Source organism: Anolis carolinensis, chromosome 4 (assembly GCF_035594765.1).
Source record: "Anolis carolinensis isolate JA03-04 chromosome 4, rAnoCar3.1.pri, whole genome shotgun sequence".
Taxonomy (NCBI): Eukaryota; Metazoa; Chordata; class Lepidosauria; order Squamata; family Dactyloidae; genus Anolis; species Anolis carolinensis.
This window is the reverse complement of record NC_085844.1, coordinates 62,910,583-62,932,899: the sequence shown is the minus strand read 5'-3', so window position 1 is coordinate 62,932,899 and position 22,317 is coordinate 62,910,583. Positions and strand designations below refer to the sequence as shown.

Genomic DNA, 22,317 nt, shown 5'->3' with positions numbered 1-22,317 from the left:
CAAAAACATTGGCTACTAACAAACTGACTACAAATAAAGATAGAATTGCATAAAATGAATTTACAGTAACAATATTGTCGGAAATTAAATGCGTAGAGTTTAGTCCTTGCTGCCTAGAGAAACAGCTGTGGATCTGGGCGGGAGGCTGACTGCGTTGGATAATCCAGAACATTGGATAAGTGAATATTGGATAAGTGGGACTCTACTGTGATTATGACGCCATTGTCATGACCGCCAATGCCCCTAAAGCCTATCTTAAAAACTAGGCAGGTGTACTAAGTGAAGGAATTCTGCTGGGCTGGTGAATGGGGTGCTGCAGAATAATGTTTCCCACATTCTCCTACCAGCAAGCCAGGGTGAAACAAAGAGTTGTAACAAGACCCCTACAAACACGAAATAGTGTATACAATGTACAGCATGAGCCAAAGCGGCAGAGAGAGAGAAAGATGCCAAAACGATTAGCTAGCAGCTGCTTTTCTTCATGGAGCTTGGAAATTGTACTTTAAAAACAATATTGCAGCTAGAACAGCAAGAGAGATTCTGAAAGTTGTGATCAAAAAAGTAACTTTTCCAAGCAATGCCCCCTACTGACATGATTAGGGCATCTCAACTGCACCATTGGCAGAAGCTTTTAGCTTCAGGTAATTCATCACCACTACTGAATCCTCAGTCCAGAGTAAACAAGCAGAGCTTGGCATGTCATTATCCAAGATCATCCCTAAACAATACAACCCTGTATGTTATCTACTCAAAAGTAAAATCCACGGAGTTCAATGGAATGTATTTTCAGGAAACTTGATACAGAACTGAAGTGTTTTATGTTCTTTTTTAATACATAAGTATGTGTCCCTACAGATTAAAATAATTCTTCTATGCCTGTAAAGGCCAACTGTTTTTTACTTTTATAAAAATATTCTAAATAACTAAAATAATGCTGAATTAATTATGTTTGTATGCAGTGTTAACATTTTTTTATGCTCAAAACATTCTTTCACAAATACAAACTTATATAACAGCTATTACATTTGTCCACAGCTAGTAGACTTATATGCCCTTAATATGTTTACTCTGACACACAAAGGGCAAAACAACCATCAATACGGGATTAAAAACGGCACAAGTCAATTTCTGTTAACTTTAAATAATGTCAATAATTTTTCTGCCCCAGTATCCCCCTCAAATAACCATGTTTCTAATTCTAATGCAAATCCTTTTGCAGACACTGTTTTCTATGCATGCAGCTAATTATGATTAACATTTTTTCTTAAATTGCCTGTAAGTTAATACAACACTTTACTATGTAAAATCTGCTCTCAAGATTTAAGGGAAAAAACTGTACTGTAAGTCTTCTGTAGAAGACGTCCATTTCATTTTAAATATACATATATTGTTAATCAACTTATCAGAAAATTCTTTCAAAACCTTCGTTTTTCATAAAGACTAAAAGAAGATATTTCAACATAGGAAATGCTCTAGAAAACACATCCTATAATACTAAGTAGAACATATTGAACTGCATTAATTATTCATATATTAATACAAGTGAAGATACAACAACATATATAAAAACAACTATCACTGAGGTCAGAACTACTGCAATTAAATCTGTTTAGGTTAAAAGAAAACAAATGTTTTCATAATAATCTGTAAAAACCATGAAGCATTATGTCACCTGAAAAACTGACACATTTATTACAACATAAATTATTGTGGATATATAAATAAGTTTAAGTACTAACTTAAATGCAGTTTAAGTTAGTAGAGTCTCACTTATCCAACCTTCAATTATCCAATGTTCTATATTATCCAACACAGTTTGCCTTTTAGTAGTCAGTGTTTTTGTAGTTAATTTTTCAATACATTGTGAAGTTTTGGTGCTAAATTCGCAAATACAGCTATTACTATGTAACGTTACAGTGTATTGAACTGCTTTTTCTGTTGATCTGTTGTAAAACATGATGTTTTGGTGCTTAATTTATAAAATCATAATGCAATTTGATGTTTAATAGGCTTTTCCTGAATCCCTCCTTATTATCCATCACTTTCACTTATTCAACGTTCTGCCAGCCCGTTTATATTGGATAAGTGAGACTCTACTGTACAACCCTCTTTGTTGTTTTGGCTGCAACATACTAACACAGCTCTTGAATGAAAAGTTGTAAAAGTGTATACTTGAGTTCCCAATGTTGCTGGAAAACTATTATCTTTTTACCTAGATAACCAATTATTTCAATGAAAACATCAGTACAGACTGAATGGAGATTCTAGATAATAATCAATATACAATACATAATAAATACCCAAAAGATAACATGAACCAATCCAGCAATTTAACATAATTTATACACATTAAAAATCTTCTTTAATAGGAAAATATACAACGATTTTTAGGCAAAAACCCTAACATTTAAATGCAAGATGATAAATGTCAATATTAGATTCTCTATAGAAGACCTTATATAACCTTCCTCTGCATAAAAGATCTTATGTATACCCTTTCCCTATGTGAAAAATAATCACACCTGTTTATGTAAGGACAGAGGCCCTTTAACCCATACTGAAAATATACAGGCAGAGAAGTGTTAATACATACAGTAGAGTCTCACTTATCCAAGCCTCGCTTATCCAAGCCTCTGGATAATCCAAGCCATTTTTGTAGTCAATGTCTTCAATATACTGTGATATTTTGGTGCTAAATTCGTAAATATAGTAATTACTGCATAACATTACTGCGTAATGAACTACTTTTTCTGTCAAATTTGTTGTATAACATGATGTTTTGGTGCTTAATTTGTAAAATCATAACCTATTTTGATGTTTAAAGGCTTTTCCTTACTCCCTCCTTATTATCCAAGATATTCGCTTATCCAAGCTTCTGCCGGCCCGTTTAGCTTGGATAAGTGAGACTCTACTGTAAATACATTTTATTTAGGCACTGTATTTTTAAATACTTACATACTATTTATAAATTATTGTCCAGAACAGTGCTTCAGTCCTTTTGACTGTCATTAAGTACTCCTCCCAATATAAGTACTGTTCCACATAAAAATGCACTTAAACATAATTTTCGAAGTAACAAAAAACAGCGAAGGGTAGGTGTATGTGTGTTTATGGCATTTTTTCACAGAGCCTGTAGCAGTGGTTTTCAACCTGTGAGTCCTCCTGTGTTTTGGCCTACAACTCCCAGAAATCCCAGGCAGTTTACCAGCGGTTAGGATTTCTGGAAGTTGAAGGCCAAAACATATGGGGACCCATAGGTTGAGAACCACTGGTCTGGAGGCTCATGCATGGACACCAGGGGATAAGAACATCTGTTTTAGAATCAAAGTTCCAAATATATGCTGTATAATATACCAAACAGTATGTTTATTTACAGCTACTTAGAACAGGGTAGTGGTGACTTAGCAGTCCACGTCACAATTTTTGGAGTGCTTAAAAACCTATATAGCAGAGCACAGTAGAGAATGGCTGAGTCCAGTTTTGATGCTATATAGGGGAGGCTTCTGATCATAGGTTATTAGTAAAACGCAAAAAGTGGAGCACAGTATACTTATAATGCTATCTTCTTCCTTCTGAATCACCTCCACCAAACTCTCTGGATACCTTTCCAACTTACTTATGAGAGTGAACAAGTTCAATCAATGTAGTAGAAAAATCGTCAATAAATGTTCACATTCTAAGTATCAACAGACAACCTTATCACTGGGGTTAGGTTCCAGGACCACACACAATAAGTGAAAATCCGCGAAGTAGGGACGCTATATTTATTTTAATATTTATACATTATTTTAGTAGTTATACACTATTTTTAAGTGTGTTGATAAATCACCTCCTTCTCCTCCCGCTGCCACTTGGGATTCTTTTCTCTCCCTTTGGCTTCTCCTTCCTCCCTTTCTTAGGCTGTAAATTGTAATTTTTTATGATTTATAATAGTCTTTTAGAGTTTATTGAAAACCCCCGAAACAGTGAATCCGCAAAAAGTGAACCGTGAAGTACTGAGAGAACACTGTATCTAACTTCAAGCAATCTTTTTACTTATGGCAAACCCATCAAGGTTTTGGTAGGCAAGGAATATGAAATGGTGGTTTTGCTAGCTCTCTCTTCTAAGATGCAGCCTATATCAAATCTACCCTTGGAAAATTAAATTAAATTTTTGCTTAAGTCAGGTTTAAAAGTTATGAAAGAGAAAGAAAAATAGGAAAACAGGTAAATTAAGTTTATTGCCTTTTTTAAAAAGCGAGGTTGACTAGTAAGATCTGGTCTTGTTCATACCATACCACATTAGAAGAGAAATTTGTAATAAGACTTTTGGGTCTATTTGTGTAAGATTTTAAAAAATCAAGTAAAAAATTCCAAAGAAAAAACTGAACTTTTCTCTCCCTACATGATTGGCTTGCATTAAACTGATATCTTTTGTAGGGAGGGCTGTTGTTGTGTGCCTTCAAATTGTTTTTGTCTTATGGTGACCTAAAGATGACCCTATCATGGGGCTTTCTTGGCAAGATTTGTTCAGAGGAGGTTTGCCTTTGTCTTCCTTTGAAGTTGAGAATGTGACTTGCCCCAGGTTCCCCAGTGGGTTTCCATGGCTAAGAAGGGATTCAGACCTTGGTCTTCAGAGTTGTAGTCTAATGCTCAAACCACACTGTGTCTCTTGTGGGCAAGAGGAAAACAAAACCCAAGCTAATACATTGGCTGAAATAATTTGATTGACAGACACAAATAGAGACAAGATAGAAATTTAACAATTTTTATGCAAGCGTTCTCTGGGATCTGAAAATTACTTCAAGAATTACGAAAAAAAAACCCCCCGAACAAAACCTTATTTGTAACTCACCCTATCTCCCGGAGCAACTCAGGGCGGTTTCCAACAAAAGATGGCAAACATTCAATGCCATAATAAGCAATAGAAACAAAACAAACCAAATCAAAACAGTAAACAAATGCATCAATACAAACTTAGTATAACTAGCCAAAAAGGTAAGTAATTAAATAGACATGGTAGATCCTACATGGTAAAATGATTATGAAAGGCTTCCTTAAAATTTTATCCTTAAATTCCTTTTCAAATTCTTTTTTCTCTCTGGTTTTTGTTCATTAAGGTATGACCAATATTTACATTAACCTGGGAGTAAACATATATATGATTGGGCAATTATTCCTTAATCCAATGCCATTGCAATAAAATGTATGACCCTTCTCCACATGCTGCAATATTCAGGCTTTTTCCAGCCTTTTGGAGCACTTATCTAGGATGCATGGGTAGGTGCAGTAAGAAGAACAAATCACTGTCTCTATTTCTACTAGATTCTATTATTCTAGGTTTGGATTGTGCCCTTTGCCAGATTTCAACCCTGTTCAATGTAAATACTTGCATGGGCATATACAGTGGTACCTTGGTTCCTGCTGGGGTTTCGTTCCAGGAGCTCCCGTGGGTACAAAACCCATGAATGCTCAAGTCTCATTGTATTCAATGGTGTTGCTTACATAAAATGGCAAAATCAATACTTGCTTTTTGGATTTTTGTGGGGGAGGGGGAATATTTTTAAGCCATGAATGGTTGCATCCAAGTATACAGAATCTATGAATAAGGATGGCTGACTGTACACACAACACAATAATGTAACTTGGTAGAAGGAAATTCAGATTATGCACAAGCATATACCCCATAACCTCTTCCAATGTTTGGTCTCAAGACTTTAGAAGTTACATCTGCATGGTAGAGGCCACACTGTACTTGAAATCTACAGGACAGCGTTTAGCTGATTGACCTGGTTGGTAGAACTGTGTTTTTGGACATGTGCTGCTCAAGAAAGACTTTTAAGTCAGCAAGTAAAAGAGTTGTATTTAAAAATCACTAACACAATACGGAACAAATGCAGCAATCGTATTCAAAGTTACAATCACGAGAAGCTGACTTCAATGAGATTTACTCACATATAACACCACCACAAATAACTACAGCCAAATCACTGATTAATTCCCCCCTATCTAAATAAGTATGATTTCGTTTGTACAACTATTTTTACAAGAGTATTTCCCAAGAAATAAATCTAAATTAATCTACCAAAATTTTGAGTAATATGTCATATTCTGTTCCTTTACTTTTTGCCAAAGGATGCACAATCCAAATCCCAATAAGAGACTAGAAAACCAATCTTGATATCCTGGCCCAGCAAGCTGGCAGAAAATAACGAGTGTCCACCTTTATTTAAAAAGAAACATATAGAGAGAGTGCTTCATCTCTGTTGAAGATGTTTATATTTGTTTAAAGAACTCCTCAAATCCATATAAAAAGCAAATTCTCATACAACAATTTGCCCTCTTGGGCCTACATTTCTATACAAGGTAATTTCACACAAGTTGTATCTACCTAAAATTCCTTTCTATAAAAAGACAATCCACGTATAATTTAAAAACACCGAAAAGAGCCATGAAGAAGACCTCTAGACCAGATTATTAATAAGATACAACTAAAGGTTAAGAAAATAGCGGCCACCAACATTTATATGAGGAAAATAACACTCCTTTAGAAATAGTGCAACAATGCTATAAGTCTTCATTCATTATGTCCTGTGGTAATTAAATCAACACAAGAGATTGACTATCAGTATCATAGTTTTTAATCAAGTTTACAATTTTAATAAAACCTGACAACTTACAGAAATTATCAAGTTGTATATGGGGAACTCTATGATACATTGAAGCCATATTATGTTTTTAAAACACCCTGAATCTTCAAAATGAGAAATATACCAGTTCGGAATTTGAGAAATATGATACAAGATAATCATTCTCTGCCTAATCCCTTTCTTCAAGGATAACCTGAAGATGCTCCACCATAAACCAATCAAATGGGTAATAGTGTAGGGAGAGAAGTAGAAATTTAAACTATTTTTTAAAAAAGCCAAAAAGTCCAGGCTTCACAGTGAATGAGAATTGAGGAATAAAGTTACCTTTATATAAGCAAAGAAAGGCTAGCTACTTAAATTGCATTTTACTAAACAAAAAACATTGAAATTGAAATTCAAACCAACATAATCTGTAGAAAATCTGAATCATTATAAAGGGAACCACATAAAACTCACTTCCAAATAGCTACTACCGTAATTTCCTTAGAACTTCTCTATGCCAGTCTCAGAAAAACATACAAAAGAACATCTTCATGATATTTAAAAGTCATGTATAACAAAGCTCAGATCCCAAGCAAAGACAATGGAAAGAAGACCACAAAAAGAAAGCTTCCCACACATCCCTATAGCCGTCAATGACCAACTCATATTCTTCAGTAATGCTTCTCCAAGTTGTTTTTTCAGGGGATTAGAATCTACCAATGCAATGGTAGATATATTGATTTGTTGATTTCAGAGGGGCTTATTCCCGATATGTGATGTAGGATAACAGACTAATTTAAATACAGAAACATGGTTGCCTTCAAAAACTGTATCCGACCATCACTTCTTGCCATGAAAAACAAACCAACAAAAACAGATAAAGCATGTTAAAACTCCATATACAGTATTACAGTATTCACAATGGTTTACATCAATATCTTGCCAGATAACACTGGCAGGATAACAATGAGAACATCATCATAAAAATGAGCACCATGAAATGGTTAAAAAGTAATGCCAAAATTTTTGAAATTTGCTGGAAGAACGAAAGAGGGAGAGGACTTTTAAATCTTACCTGGGTATATTCAAAGTCCGAAAGTGGGGCTATACTCTTGATGTAGTCAGCTCGGAATTGGTTTTCTTGGTTGGCCAATGGAACTGGAGGTATTAAAGTGCTCATTGCTGAAACTATAGTCTAAAATAAGAAAAACAGGACCAAGACATATTACTGTTTTACGCAAACATATAATTGCTAGATGATGATAAGACCAGACATTAAAAATAGATTTTCTTTACATGCACAAGCCAATCACTAAAAATAGCAATAGAAACAAAAATAAAATGTCTTCTTACCACAATCGCATCTTTTACGTTTTTCCGAATATCCAGAATTTTCTGTTTTTTCTCTCTTTTAGATAAAGCACACACACAAATCAATTTACTGAAGCTGTTTTAAGAAATTCTCATTGAATGTTCATCTACCCTTAAGGTTGTGAAAATCGAATTTTAATAGCTATTTTCTTCCTAATATGCATACAACATTTCATAATAAAAATTAACATATGAGTTTAATTAAAAGAGATTACTTACAGTATTATCACATGACACATCATATCATTACTATATATAAATGCGTTTCTGGGGTGCATATGAACGCTGTAAGTCATCTGCTCAATTATGCTATAAACTGTTTAACTGCAGATTTTCTAACATACCACAAATAGCTGTTATTATACTGTTTATTACACTAAATTCTAAAATAGAGATTTCTGAGATAAACAATACAGTCTAAAACACTTCAGAATAGATTGCATTCCTGTTACTTGTTTTTTTTATTAACTTAAAAATGACAAAACATTTGAAATACGTGTATTATGTATCTCTTTTATCCCAACATGCATAGAAATTATTTAGTATTTGCTGATATAAGAAGTCGCCATGTTGTCCCTATACAAGGCCCTATTAAGCACTGCAGTAGCAACAGTGTCAAAATACAGTAGAAGCAGCAGACCATGTGGGGAGGGGTGTACAAATTATTCTGTTGATGTATATCAGCAATAATTTTTATGCTTTGGGTTGGATTGGGCTGGTAAATACAAATCTCCAACAACCTCCGAGCAAACAGTGAGAAAAAAATCTTTTGGCTCAGGTTAGTGTCTTTTAAATATATATTTATTATTCAGGTGCCCTTTTCTTTTTCATTGTCCCCCACAAATAGTAATAATTCTTACTCTGAATTAAATCCGTTTACATGTAAGATCCTCATTTGCTTGACAATAGTGCTTTTTCCTGACTCACCAGCTCCTGAAATAGAAAAAGGGAAGGGGGAAAATGTGTGATGTATACATTTGGGAGAAGGGAAAATGGGGAAGACAGGATGAAAGCATCTCTCTTCCTCCAAGCCCCTCATGCACATATCTTGGTCAATCTGTGCATTTTACATAAACTGGTTAATAACCCTGGTCTGCATTTCCCCCTTGATGTTCCCTGCCTCATAAACAGCCCAGTTCCCCCTCTTCTCTGCCTGCCTTGGGAAGCTGAACTGCACCACTGCACCCTCCGCCTCCTCCTCCTCTCCCTTCTTCCCCACCAAGACGCCCTTCTTCCTTACCCAGCAGAAGCAAACGGTGTGTGGCTTTATAAGCCAGTCGCTCTTTCTGCAACTGCTTCTCTATTTTTTTGTTGGCTTCTCGCTGTGCTTTCTCATCAATACGCTGATCCTCCGTTTTGCTGTTGCCCAAACACCCCATTGCTGTCCCTTAGGGTGGCTGTCAGATTGCACTAGTGATCTATAATGCTGTCCAGAGCAATGATTTTAACAGATGATATTTATATCCCTGTGATGGTATCTCTCCGCTTTCTTCCCCACCAGTTGTTCCAATAAAAATGGTCTCTGGTCGTTTTCTGATCACAGTTGGTTCCTTTTTTCCTCCCCCAAAGAGATGCAAAGAGCTTCCGGAAGAGGTGGTGTTTTTTTTTTCCCCAAGCAAAACAAAAATCTGTACAAAATGCCTAACACACAGTGAAAAGAGAGAAGTGCTGCCTTCCTCTTAGCAGCAGCAGCAGCAGCAGCAGCACCACCACGCGCGCGCGCGCGCACACACACACACACACACACACAAACGCACACACACATCAGGGAAACACGGGCACGCGCATGCACACACAGTTGCAATCTTTATATTTCTCTGTAAAGGTCTATTTTTGTCTTTCTAACTCAGCACTGCCTCTTTCTGTGAGACCAGGAAGCAGTCAAAGTACAAATGCTGCAGAAGTGAAGGCAGAAAGGGGAGGGAGCGGACTCCATGGGCTGTACTAACTCCTGCTTCATTTTGACAATAAATCCTTCAATGGGGTGCTGTCAAATAAAGCCGAGGGACAAAAGGAAAGAATCCACACAAGCTGCTGGTTTTATATCTATGCCAATTCATAGTGAATTCCAATATTGCCCTTTCAAAAATACGATTTCGAGACACAGAATCCATTTTGATGCACCATCCTGAAATATGAACTCATACAATGTACAGAGAAAGCTCAGCCTAGCTCAAGTCACCAGATACTTTCAGTCTCTAATGTTGCTAGATACCCCTTACATAAACATGATTTTTTTCCTATTATAGCTTACTGTGTCCTCCCATGTTTAAGTAGATGACTCCTCTCCATCAAATGAGTGGGATTAGGCTGGTTCTTCAATATCACATGAAACAAGTAGAATTTTAACAAATTTCAGAAAAACATATATCCATGTCCAAGAGAAATCTCAAGGGTCAGGACTGGGTAGCTACAATCACAATGATTGTAAATATTACCCGTGTCACTCTACTGAAAGAAATTCACTTTACACATGTGGGCACTAAGACTTCGTGGACCTTTCCCATCTTGAAATAAAACCTCCACCAGTTTCCCCATCCCTGACCTCCAAGCTGGCTCCTCTGTTCTCTGGAGGGCTGGAAGGAAGGTGAGAGTGGAGCAGCGGTGCAAGGAAAACAGAGGTCAGCACAGTCTGCTTCCAATGTCTGAATTCTGTCCACTTCAGTAAGAGCGGAGATGCACAGTTGAGCACGGCTGCGTCTCATATATGCCCTATGCCAAAATATTTTCGAGTGGTGATATGCCGCCTCACCTGAAATGTACAAATTATCTTTCAGCTGCACTTAGCCCTAGACATATGACTGTAAGGAGAGGATCATCAAATTATAAAGCTGCTTGTGCTAATTTACAAGATATTCTCAGAATAAGAATCACAACATGTACATCAACTACCTCCGTCATATCCCTTCCTTTAATCTGTGAACAACGATTACTGAGCAAAGTGCTTGAGCAATTGGTTGCCAACCAACTTTATGTGCTCCTTGATGATGTTGATTTTCTAAATCTATTTCATTTGGAAATTAAGCTTCCTTTTGACAAGGAACTTGCTTTGTTCATTTTTTAAGATAGGGATGGGCATGTCCAAGATGTTGTTGCTGGAACTAATATGAACTATTAACCAACATAGATGAAGGGACATATTTTCTCCACCCCAATGTAGGAGGAATGCCAGAAGAGACAGGGAAAGTGTGACCTGCTCATTACCCTGGACCTCCTAGTTATAATTTATGATGATAGATATCAAACAATATTGAAGGAAAGTTACATAAAAGGTTTCTGGTTTGTCAAACCTACCACTTACTGTAAAAGACCTTCTGCTTGATGAATGGAGGCGAATCCCAAGAAACCTATGGCTGTTAACATGAGGCAAGAGCACAATGCTGAGAATATTCAGTCCATACTCACTTGTCCACTTTAGTATCGAAGTCAAACTATTTGGATAATAACATATTGCCCCAATTTGATTAAGGTAGGCACACAAACTTCAGGATCCAATTTAAAAATATTATTAAACTTGAAGATAAAAGAGGGATCAGAAAGGAAACAAATGATGTACAATAAAAAGGGAAATAACCAAAGCAAATTTCACATATTCTATGCTGATAAGTCTCAGCCTACCAAGTCTTTCTCTTCAAGCTCTGCCCCCTTCCCTGACCAGAAACAAACTTTTATTGCTGATCCAGAGACTTCTTCTGTAAGCACTGAGGCAAAGGAAATGAGGTATCTCTGATCTGTGACAGACTGAAGAGAAATCCTTTTCTCTACTCCATGTCTGGAATGGGGAAAAGCTTAACCATCCAATCCACTTTCCTTCCACAGCTCATTGCATGAAGATCTGGAAGGGGAGATCCATGCCAGCCACTGCTCTGCCCACTTTGGAAGACAGCCCTCCCCATGTTGGCATGCAGCTACATCCTGGCCCTGGGCCAGTTTGGCTAAAGACCCAAAAATGATTGCCCACTCTTGCCTTACTTGCTAACAAGCAATCCCCATTCACATTCAAATTGAAAACAAAAAACATGTAAAACCTTCCAACTATTGTTCTGTGTCATGAGGGTGAGTTAGATAAGACTGAGAGGAAATGTCAACAATCTAAACTTGACATAGACATGCAAGGTCTATTAATGCTACCTGTTACAGGAAAATGGAGTGAAGATTGGAGAGAGACTTCTGCCCTGCCATTAATAAGCATTTTCCCCTCAAGGATTCATTTCATAGATTTGTCAAAAGGCACACAATACATCTTACAATCAGAGCTGGGTAGCAGTCTTCAGCAAGAGAGACTAAAGAGCCTCTGGAATCTGAGGGCAGGCAGGGAGGCAGAAGGACCACAGGACAAACCAGAAGGCAGGATCGAAAAGCATGACCTAAAGCTATGCAAGAGTTCAGGTTGATGCCATTGTGGAAGCAAAGCATCTCTGAGACAGAAAGGCCTCATCCAGGTAAGCCAGCAACCATACTTAGAAAGTGGAATCAATTCAGAAACAGAAGGCGATTTCCCGAGAAACTGAATTTGATTATTCACGGATTTGCTCTAGATCCTCAAGTGTGATTCTGTGGTCAAATTTCTCCAGTCAAGCTGGAGGACCTCACACTTTCTAGAAAAAAACAACCCTCTAGCAATTCCTGGGTGCTGTAATATGATTCTATAGTTAGCTTCCAATAGAAGTCAGCATAAAACCATGCTGGAAGACCAAGAAATTCCTAGAGAGGTGCTCTCTAGTGTAAAAAAAATTAGCAACTTCTTTAGTCATTTTTTTTTACTGTCATGGAGGTCCTGTGCTGCTAACCTCAGTGAATGTGGAGGACGGATTGTAAATGTACAAATACAGGTAGACAGAGTTTCAAACTGTATGGCTTAAACAAAACTGTTTTGTAACATGAAAAGGCACTGAAGCAAAATTCATTTTGATTCAAAAACGAAGAGAAAACTAAAATTTACTATCATTGTTTTTTCCCTCTGTGACTATTATTCAATAGATTCATTTAAGAATAAACTGGTAACAGCATTTTTTCAGATGTTGTTATATTTAAACACCAATAACAAAATATACAATAAACGTAACGAGACATAACAATGCAGACAAGTTGTTTACCTTAGGACATTATAATTATTACCATCAGATGGAAGTTCTTCAAGCAGTTAAGGATGGATGAGAAACAAAAATAAAAGGGAACAGAAATAGGGTCAGATGTTACTGTTAATGTTACTGTTTAGCAACTTATGTGCAAGGACAAAGAAAAATAACAGAATAGTCAATGAAGGGAAACAGAAAATGACAACAAAAAAGGATGAACAAGAGACCTCTTCCATATGATCTGAGACATCAAAGGGCGAGGATGGCATACAACCAGCAGGAGAGGACATTAAAAGTACAAATAAAAATGATGATGGAAACAGTACATTGAATAAATGTATAAAAGAGAGGAAAGGGTGACAAATTCATTCAAGGAAGAACCATTTAAAGATGAACATATAATGTTAGAGAGGTGAAAGCTGCACTCAAAGTACTTGGGAGAACTAAATCACTAAGAACAGATGGCATATAGAAACAGAAACAACTCTAGTTCTAACTGAAATTTGTCATCAAATATGAAAAATGAAACAATGGCTCAGAGACTGGAAACATTCAATACACATTATAATCTTCAAGAAAGGGGACACCAGGGGTTGCAATTCTATTAATTTGCTATGCAAGCGAAGTGATGCTCAAAAATTCTAAGTTGACTATATATTAAGTGAGAAATACCAGATATCTGAGCTGGGTTCTGGAAAGGAAGAGGCACTGAGAATGACATGGCAAGATAAAGAATTTTAGAAGAAAAACAACTTGCTCTCTATAGTTTATACCAAAGTATTTTATTGCATAGATCAGTGGTTCCCAACCATTAGTTCGCCAGGTGTTTTGGACTTCAGTTCCCAGAAATCCCAGCCAGCTTACCAAATGTTAGAAACTGTGGGAGCTGAAGTCCAAAACACCTGGAGGAAAAAAGGTTGGGAATCACTGGCATAGATCATTAAAAACTATGGATTGCTCTTGAAGAAATGGGTTCACCACAACATTTGATTTTCCTGATGCATAAACTGTACACAGGACAAGAGGCTGCCCCTTAGGACAGAACAGACAAAATGCTTTCCAATGGGCAACCTGCGTTTTACGATCCTATCTGTTTAACTTGTATACTGAACATATCATATGTAAAGCATGATTAGACTTGGAGGAAGAAGGAATGAACATTGGAGGAAGGAACATCAACAGCAAAGATATGAAGAGGACACCATACTACTAGCAGAAAATAACAAAAATTTGGAAGAATCATTGGAGAAACTTAAGAAAGACAGTACAAAGGCAGTTTTGAAGTTGAACACTATGAAAACAAAACTAATGAGCACAAATGATTTACATAGCTTTAAAGTAGAAAATAAAGACACTGAAATCATTCAAGCTTTCCCATAGCTTGGTTTTGGTCATTCATTAGAATGAAGATTCTAGACAAAAAAGAAAAAGAAAACAGAGATTTGGAAGGATGGGTAGAAACAAGAACTTCCTAAATGTGAGAGCTGTCCAGCAGAGGAACTCTTTGCCCCGAAGTGTGGTGAAGGCTTTTAAACAGAGTCTGCATGGCCATCTGTCGGGGGTGCTTAGAATGCGATTTTCCTGTTTCTTGGAAGGGGGTTGGACTGGACGGCCCACAAAGTCTCTTCCAACTCTAGAATTCTATTATGCTAACTAGACAAGATTTATAGTTGAATACTAAAATTAGGCCATTGTATTTCCAATTTTTATGTATGGTTGTGAAAGCTTGACAGTAAAGAAAGCTAATGGGAAGGAAATTAACTCATTTGAAATATGGTGCTGGAGAGGAGTTCTGCAGAAACTGTGGATTGCTACGAAGACAAATAAATGGGTCCTAGAGTAATTCAATACTGAATTCTCCCTAGAAGCCAAGATAACTAAACTGAGCTGTCATAATCTGGACATATCATGAGAAAATTATCACTCATTAGAAAAGACAATAATGTTTGCTGCAGTAGAAGGCAGTTGGAAAAGAGGAAAACTGCATTCCATATGGATGACATTCAATCAAGGAAGCTATGGATCTCAATCTGAACAGGTTATTGATGACAGGGTGATTTGGAGGTCTCTCATTCATACGGCTGACATTAACTGAAGTCAACTTGATATTAGTTCACAACAACAAACCATCAGACAACTGTAATGTTACAGACATTTGTTTCTAACATGTGTGTTTTTATGTTCTACTAACTTTTGATTAATGGGCATGATAAAATCTTGTTATAGTTTAATTCCACTTTATCTGTTCAAATCAGTCAAGAGGGCTGTGACCCACCTGGTTTGTCCTCCACCTGACTAATGAAAGACAAACATGGATCTCAGTCCCTCATAGCTTACCTCCACTAACTTTTAATCAACAAGCATGATAAAATCTTATTATAGTTTAATTCCACTACTTAATTCACGTGCTTGTGAAGTACTTCTTTTCATAAGTCTTCATCAACTTCCAATTAGTGTGGCCATAATATCTAGAACTCTGAGGAACCAATTTTTTCTCTAGTCCTTTTTCACACTATGTATAATTTTGGAAGTCTCTTATCATGTTTCCTTTTATAATGTTGTTTCCATACTAAAAAACAACCTTTAGATGCTTTTGCCTCCCTTGTAAAGAAGATGCCACAGTGCCTCAAGCAGTTTGGTTGCCCTTTTCTGCAATTTTTCCAGGTCGACTGTACCCTTTCTGATACTCACTGAAAGAATTCTACACTGTATTTCAAATGTAGCTGCCTCAAAGTGATACTGGCGGTTTGATATTTATTATCTTACTTAATTGTTCAGATAATTGAATTTCCATTTTTCAGTTAACATTTTCATTGAACTATCTATAATGATTTCAAAATATCCCCCTTGATAGTCTGCACCACTTCTGATTCTATCTGTATATATGTGTGAAATTGGGATTTTGCCTTCCTCAAACAGACACAATTTGGGCATGATGAACCATATTTACCATTCTGTTGCTCATGCCATCAATCTGAAGATATTCTTCTGGAACTCCTCACTTTCTGGTTGGATTTTCATGGACATGGATCATCTACTGTCATCTATGCACACTGCAATATTACTCTTCAGCTTAACTCCACAACTATTATGACTATTTTAAATAGCATAAATGCCAATACAGATTCCATACTCTGAAGCAACGTCTTAATAATATAGTACTTGGAACTCACTGATAATTATAACAGTTCTGTAGCCTTATACTTCACAGGTTCAATTTTTTTGTGGAGACAAAAATATTTACTTGGCAAATACTACTGTAAAAGGTATTTACTTGCTAAATGTTATTTAGTAAGATGGAAAGTATCTTAACATCTGCCATTCTCATTTTTATTCTCTACTCTAGGGATAATGGTGGAGCCCCTGGTGGTGCAGTGGGTTAAATCGCTGAGCTGTTGAACTTGCTGATCAAAAGGTTGGCGGTTTGAAGGTCGGGGGTGCTTTGAATGCGATTTCCTGTTTCTTAGCGGGGGGTTGGACTGGATGGCCCATGAGATCTCTTCCAACTCTACTATTCTATGATTCTATGAATTATGAATCCAGGGAGCAGGGTGAGCTCCCGTTATTAGCCCCAGCTTCTGCCAACCTAGCAGTTCGAAAACATGCAAATGTGAGATCAATAGTTACTGCTCCGACTGGAAGGTAATAGCACTCCATGCCATTGGAGGTTTCTACAGACAACAGCGGTTCTTCGGCTTAGAAATGGAGATGAGCAAATCCCCAGAGTCGGACACGACTAGACTTAATGTCAGGGGAAAAACTTTACCTCGACAGGGATATTGTCAGATACTCCTATAAATCTGGGTTCTACGTAAATATAAGTGATTTTTGTGGTTATAATCAAAAAGTCATTTAATTTTTTAACCTACCATGAATCTTTTCTTCCCTATGTCTAGTTTCTTCTGTTGATACCTGATTATGATGCTTTTTAAATCATGCAATCACTTTCATTTTTCTAATATTTCTCCAAGCTAGTCTCATTCCTAGCAATTTCATTTTCATGGTGACCAGTATATGGATTCAGATAGTAAATATTTTCTTCATTGTCTTGATTATTGCATGCTTCTTGTACTAATACAAAAAGATTTTGTTTATTCTTTTCCATTGTCTAAACACAATTTTTTTACCTTCCTTTGAATTCTACATGTTTGATGTTCTTTTTACATTCTTTAACAAGAACTTCATGCTTTTCACCCAGTTTCTTTTTTATTTAAATATCTTCTATCTCCTGTTATTTCTGCATTTTCTTAGCAAAGGCAAATTTGGTATTTGTTCTCCCAAATTCATTCCCTCATTCCCGTTTCTTTCTAATCCTTCTCAGTTCTTATTTCTTCATTCATGCACTTGAGCTGCTGAAGTCTTGTGTCATAATAAATATGTGAGTTTTTAAGGTTTTATGAAGATTTTGTTATTTTTTCTGCAACAGAAAAACACAACCATTGATTTGAAAATGAAAATTCACAATGCAATTCTTGAACATATTCTTAATGTAGCCCCTATAATTATAGTTTCAATTCTCTTTCTTTGGCTCTTTCTGCTAAATAATGTACTTTTACACACGGGATTTCTCCTCCTCCCTATCTCTGTTTATGAAGAAGTTACACCACAGCTGGGAGTCTCAGTCTTTCAATTCATTCAATATGGAGTTTCTTGTTCTTGTGGAACTGAACTATCTGTTAGAATAGTTGGCACCAGGGCCTGCAGTGATTCAGGACATGAACAGATGATTTTGAGGACTGTACTAACATTTCCCCCTCTGTGGAGGGGCCTCTGCAGCTGCAGGTGCCCGGAGAGATTGACTTTAGAGACTCACTAATTGGGGAGGATTCGTCTACTCCTTCTTTGCTGATAGAGCCAGATGTTGTTGAGACCCCTGAGAATGTGAGTTTTAATCATAGAGATTTTGTGACCAGAGAACGAAGTGCAAAACAGGGGGTCCGCTGGAGCCAGAGATTAGCGAACAGATGGGATAATGGTTAGTGTTCCTATGAGAAAGTTGTACTCCCTAATTGTGGACAGTCTGAAATCTGTTAAAAGTGTTTCGCCCAGTAGTTTTCTTGCGGTGTCAACTTTCCTTTTCTTTGAGAGAGGATTCTAGTCTCCAGCTCCTGTTTGTTTCCATGCCAAGTTTCCAGTTCCAGTCGGGCCGTTGCCATGCCACGACTCTCGGGTAGACCTTGGCTTCAATCCAGTTGTTTCCTTGTTCCTGATTCAAGATTCGTCTCAGCCCTATTATCTTGCTACCTTGGATTACTACGAAGTATTTCTAGTGGACCTGAACTTTGCTTATTGCAACTCTGTTATACTGACTCAGTCTTTGGACAATCTATGTGATGACTCATGGGCCATGTAGTCCCGTTCCTAGCACTGTTGTGACAGATGAAGAGGAAAACTTAGGTTTCCCACCGTTTCAGCCAGAATTGGAGCTTTTTCAGCCAGAATTGGAGCCCTTGCACCTGCAGGAGGTTTGCCTTCCAGAAGTCTGCCAAACAAGCCTTGAGCCGAAATCAGCTACACCATCGCCAAGGATGAAGTGGACAGAATCCGTGATATGCTCCATACGCAGGAGGGAGAAATACGGGGCTTGAAGGAACGCGGAACCCGTCTCCCTGCCCTGGTGTTGCCAACCAAGTTTTCTGGAGAAGCTTCCAAGGTTCATGTTTTCCGTCGACAATGCCAGGCATACCTAGAAGCCTGTCAGGCCATGTTTCCTCAAGAAGACATCAAGGTGGCGTGGATTTACAGTCTCCTAGACGGCCCAGCGGCCAATTGGGCCACGGCGCTGTTCGATGAAACCTCCCCACACCTAAGTTCCGCGCAAAACTTCCTGAATCACCTTAAGGCGACTTGGGGGATCGAGGACAATTTAGAGGCGGCCGGCCACAAACTCAGGCGCCTTTCTCAAGGGGACAGGCCCTTGTCCCAGTACATAGCCGAGTTCCGAGTGCTGGCTCAAAGCACCGGTTGGAATGACATAGCCCTCAGAGGACAGTTTCGGGAGGGTCTCAACATCGAGATGTTGGAAGAAATCTCCAAGGTGGATCCTCCGAACTCTCTTGAAAGACTTATTGACCAATGTTTACGAGCCGAAGTCATGCTTGCCAACAGGAAACAATGGCTCCGAGGCCAGAGTGGGAGAGCTGGGGCAAAACCTCCCGCTCCCGCCGGCGTCCAACCACGTCCAGTGTGGAGACCCCCGCCACCAGCCCCATACCCCAGAGAAAGCGGGGAGGTGCCAATGCAATTGGGCAATGTGCGCCCCAGGTTAGACGTTGCCGAGAAGGCCCGCCGCCAACGTTTAAACCTCTGTTGGTACTGCGGAGACGGGGGCCACTTTGCCAGAGAGTGCCCAGCCAAAAGAAAGCCCGCCGCTCGTTTGGCGGCGGCGGCGTCCTCCGTGGAGTCGGAGACGGCCGAGGCGGCTGGCGCGAAGCCGGCGGGGGAAGCCAACGACCGGGCGTAGAGAGGCTCGCCAACCCGGTCAAAAACCCCACTCAAGAGCCGCCAACCGGGGTCCTATTTCTCCTAGTGGTCACCTTGTGGTCAGCGAAAAAAGGACCCGTCATGATCCATGCCATGATAGACTCAGGAGCAACAAACAATTTCATTGATAGAGAGTATGCCGACTCTCTGGGATTACAATATCACGATTTCAAGAACGCCCGGGTGGTACAAGCCATAGATGGCCGCCCCCTAAAGACAGGTCCAGTAAGCCAATGGACTGAACCCACCAGAATGTGGATAAGGGAACATATGGAAGAGATTTCCTTCTTTGTTACCGAGGTTCCTCATTTCCCTGTGATTCTAGGGATCCCATGGCTGACACTCCACGACCCCAGCATCTCTTGGACCAACAGAGAACTGCAGTTTGCTTCTAAATATTGCCAAAACCATTGTCTTGTAGCCAAGGTCTGCCATGCCACAGACGCTGAATCCATCATCACCTTGCCCAAGAAATACTCAGACTTTTGGGATGTTTTCAATGAGAAGGAAGCCGAGGAACTGCCCCCGCATAGGCCTTATGATTGTGCCATTGACTTGGTGGAGGGGGCCCCGATCCCGCGAGGACACCTCTACTCCCTGACTGAACCAGAGCAAGAAGCTCTCAGGGAGTTCATAGAGTCAAACCTCCGCAAGGGGTTCATCAGACCCTCTCAATCCCCAGCCGCTTCCCCAGTGATGTTTGTGAAAAAGAAGTCAGGGGACCTACGCTTGGTGGTGGACTATAGAGCATTGAACAATATCACTAAGCGGAACCGCTATCCCCTGCCTTTGATCTCGGACCTATTAGACCGGCTTCGAGGGGCCAAGGTCTACACCAAGCTGGATCTTTGGGGGGCTTATAATCTAGTTCGCATCAGGGAGGGGGACGAGTGGAAAACCGCCTTCCAGACTAAATTCGGATTATTCGAGTCCCTGGTCATGAATTTCGGTTTATGTGGAGCTCCCGCAACGTTCCAGCATTTTGTCAATGATATCTTTCAGGATTATCTAGATCGGTTCTTGATCATCTACTTGGACGATTTTTTGGTGTTTTCTAGATCACAATCAGAACATGAGAACCACATCAGAATGGTGTTACAACGATTGCGGGATCATGGACTTTATGCCAAGCTGGAAAAATGCGCTTTTGATCTACAAGAGGTAGATTTCCTGGGATACCGTGTCTCGCCACTAGGGCTCTCCATGGACCCGGCAAAGGTTTCAGCAGTATTGGAATGGCGGGCGCCAACCAACAAGAAAGAGGTGCAGCGTTTCTTGGGGTTCGCGAACTATTACCGCAAGTTCATTCCAGACTTTGCCCGCTGGTCTGATCCAATCACCAGCTGCATCCGTGGGAAACAGCCTTTCCGCTGGACGGAGCAAGCAGAGAAAGGGTTCCAGCAACTAAAGAAATTATTCACGTCCCAGCCAATCCTTCAGCACCCAGATCCTAAAACCCCTTTTGTTGTGCAGGCTGACGCCTCCGATGTGGCAATTGGGGCTGTACTCTTGCAACCAGTGGGAGATCATCTTCACCCTTGTGCTTTTTACTCCCGTCAACTAACAGCCCCAGAGAGAAATTACACTATTTGGGAAAAGGAACTTTTGGCCATAAAGGCAGCCTTTGAAACTTGGAGACATTGGTTAGAAGGGGCCAAATTTCCCATTGAGGTCCATACTGATCATCGGAATCTAGAACATCTAAGAACTGCCCGCAAGTTAAATCAGAGGCAGCAGCGCTGGGCTTTATTCTTTGAGCGTTTTGACTTCCAGATCCATTATGTAACCCCAGCTCAGACCAAGCAAGCAGATGCTCTATCACGGAAACCAGAATATGCTGCAGGGCGCAGAGAGACCTTTGAATCCCAATTGCTGCAGCCCGAGAACTTTGCCACGCTCACAGTGGGGAACACCAAATCCACTCCAATTGAATCTACTTCCTTTACTCCAGGGCCCCTTTGTGCTCAGGAAATCAGGGCCAGTCAACAGGCGGATGCCTGGGCTCAAGATCAACTTCGCCAAGGACTACATTTTCCCTTCTCGCTTAAGGATGGGTTGCTTTGCTATAGAACCTCCAGGACCGGGCAGGGAAAAGGCACTTCGTCTGTGTCATGACTGCAAGCCAGCAGGGCATTTCGGATTATTTAAAACCATGCATTTGATCCTAAGAGATTTCTGGTGGCCCAAGATCCGCAAGGATGTGGAAAAATATGTCAATACCTGCCCGGTATCCCAGCGTTCCAAGACAAGAAGGGAGAAGCCCTCAGGGCTACTGCATCCCCTTCCTACTCCATCTCGTCCATGGGAAATAATTTCTGCAGATTTTATCACTGACCTACCACCTTCCCTTGGATTCACCACGATCTTAGTGGTGGTGGACCTTTTTACCAAGTTAGCCCATTTCATTCCCAGCGATGGCCTCCCCACGGCCAAAGAGACTGCAGATTTATTCCTTCAGCATGTTTTCAGATTACATGGTTTGCCCAAGAGTTTGGTCACAGACCGTGGGTCTCAATTCACCTCTCGTTTCTGGAAAGCACTACAAAAACTATTGGGCATAGACTCTCGTTTATCTTCGGCTCACCATCCCCAAACGGATGGGCAAACTGAGCGCACCAATGCCACTTTGGAACAATACCTTCGCTGTTATGTAAACTATCAGCAGGACAATTGGGCTTCCCTGTTGCCGCTGTCGGAGTTTGCCTACAACAATGGTGTCCAGGCTTCAACTAAAGAAACCCCGTTCTTTGCAAACTACGGCTTCCATCCACGTT

The 22,317-nt window shown here is 39.4% G+C and overlaps 1 protein-coding gene across 2 annotated transcripts in view; it reads right to left on the bottom strand.

The window, feature by feature from the left end:
* gnal (G protein subunit alpha L) overlaps positions 1-22,317 on the bottom strand; it is a 157,620-nt gene that overhangs the window by 90,523 nt on the left and 44,780 nt on the right. Inside the window, exons 1-4 of one of the 2 annotated variants that reach the window (XM_062980533.1) lie at positions 9,223-10,875; positions 8,843-8,915; positions 7,965-8,019; positions 7,687-7,806 (exon numbers count right to left, since the gene is read on the bottom strand). In XM_062980533.1, the coding sequence (XP_062836603.1) occupies positions 7,687-7,806; positions 7,965-8,019; positions 8,843-8,915; positions 9,223-9,361 (387 nt within the window). In that variant the 5' untranslated portion in view covers positions 9,362-10,875. Of the gene's footprint in view, positions 1-7,686; positions 7,807-7,964; positions 8,020-8,842; positions 8,916-9,222; positions 10,876-22,317 lie in introns of those variants that run through there. The other variant, XM_062980532.1, reaches the window with a different exon arrangement.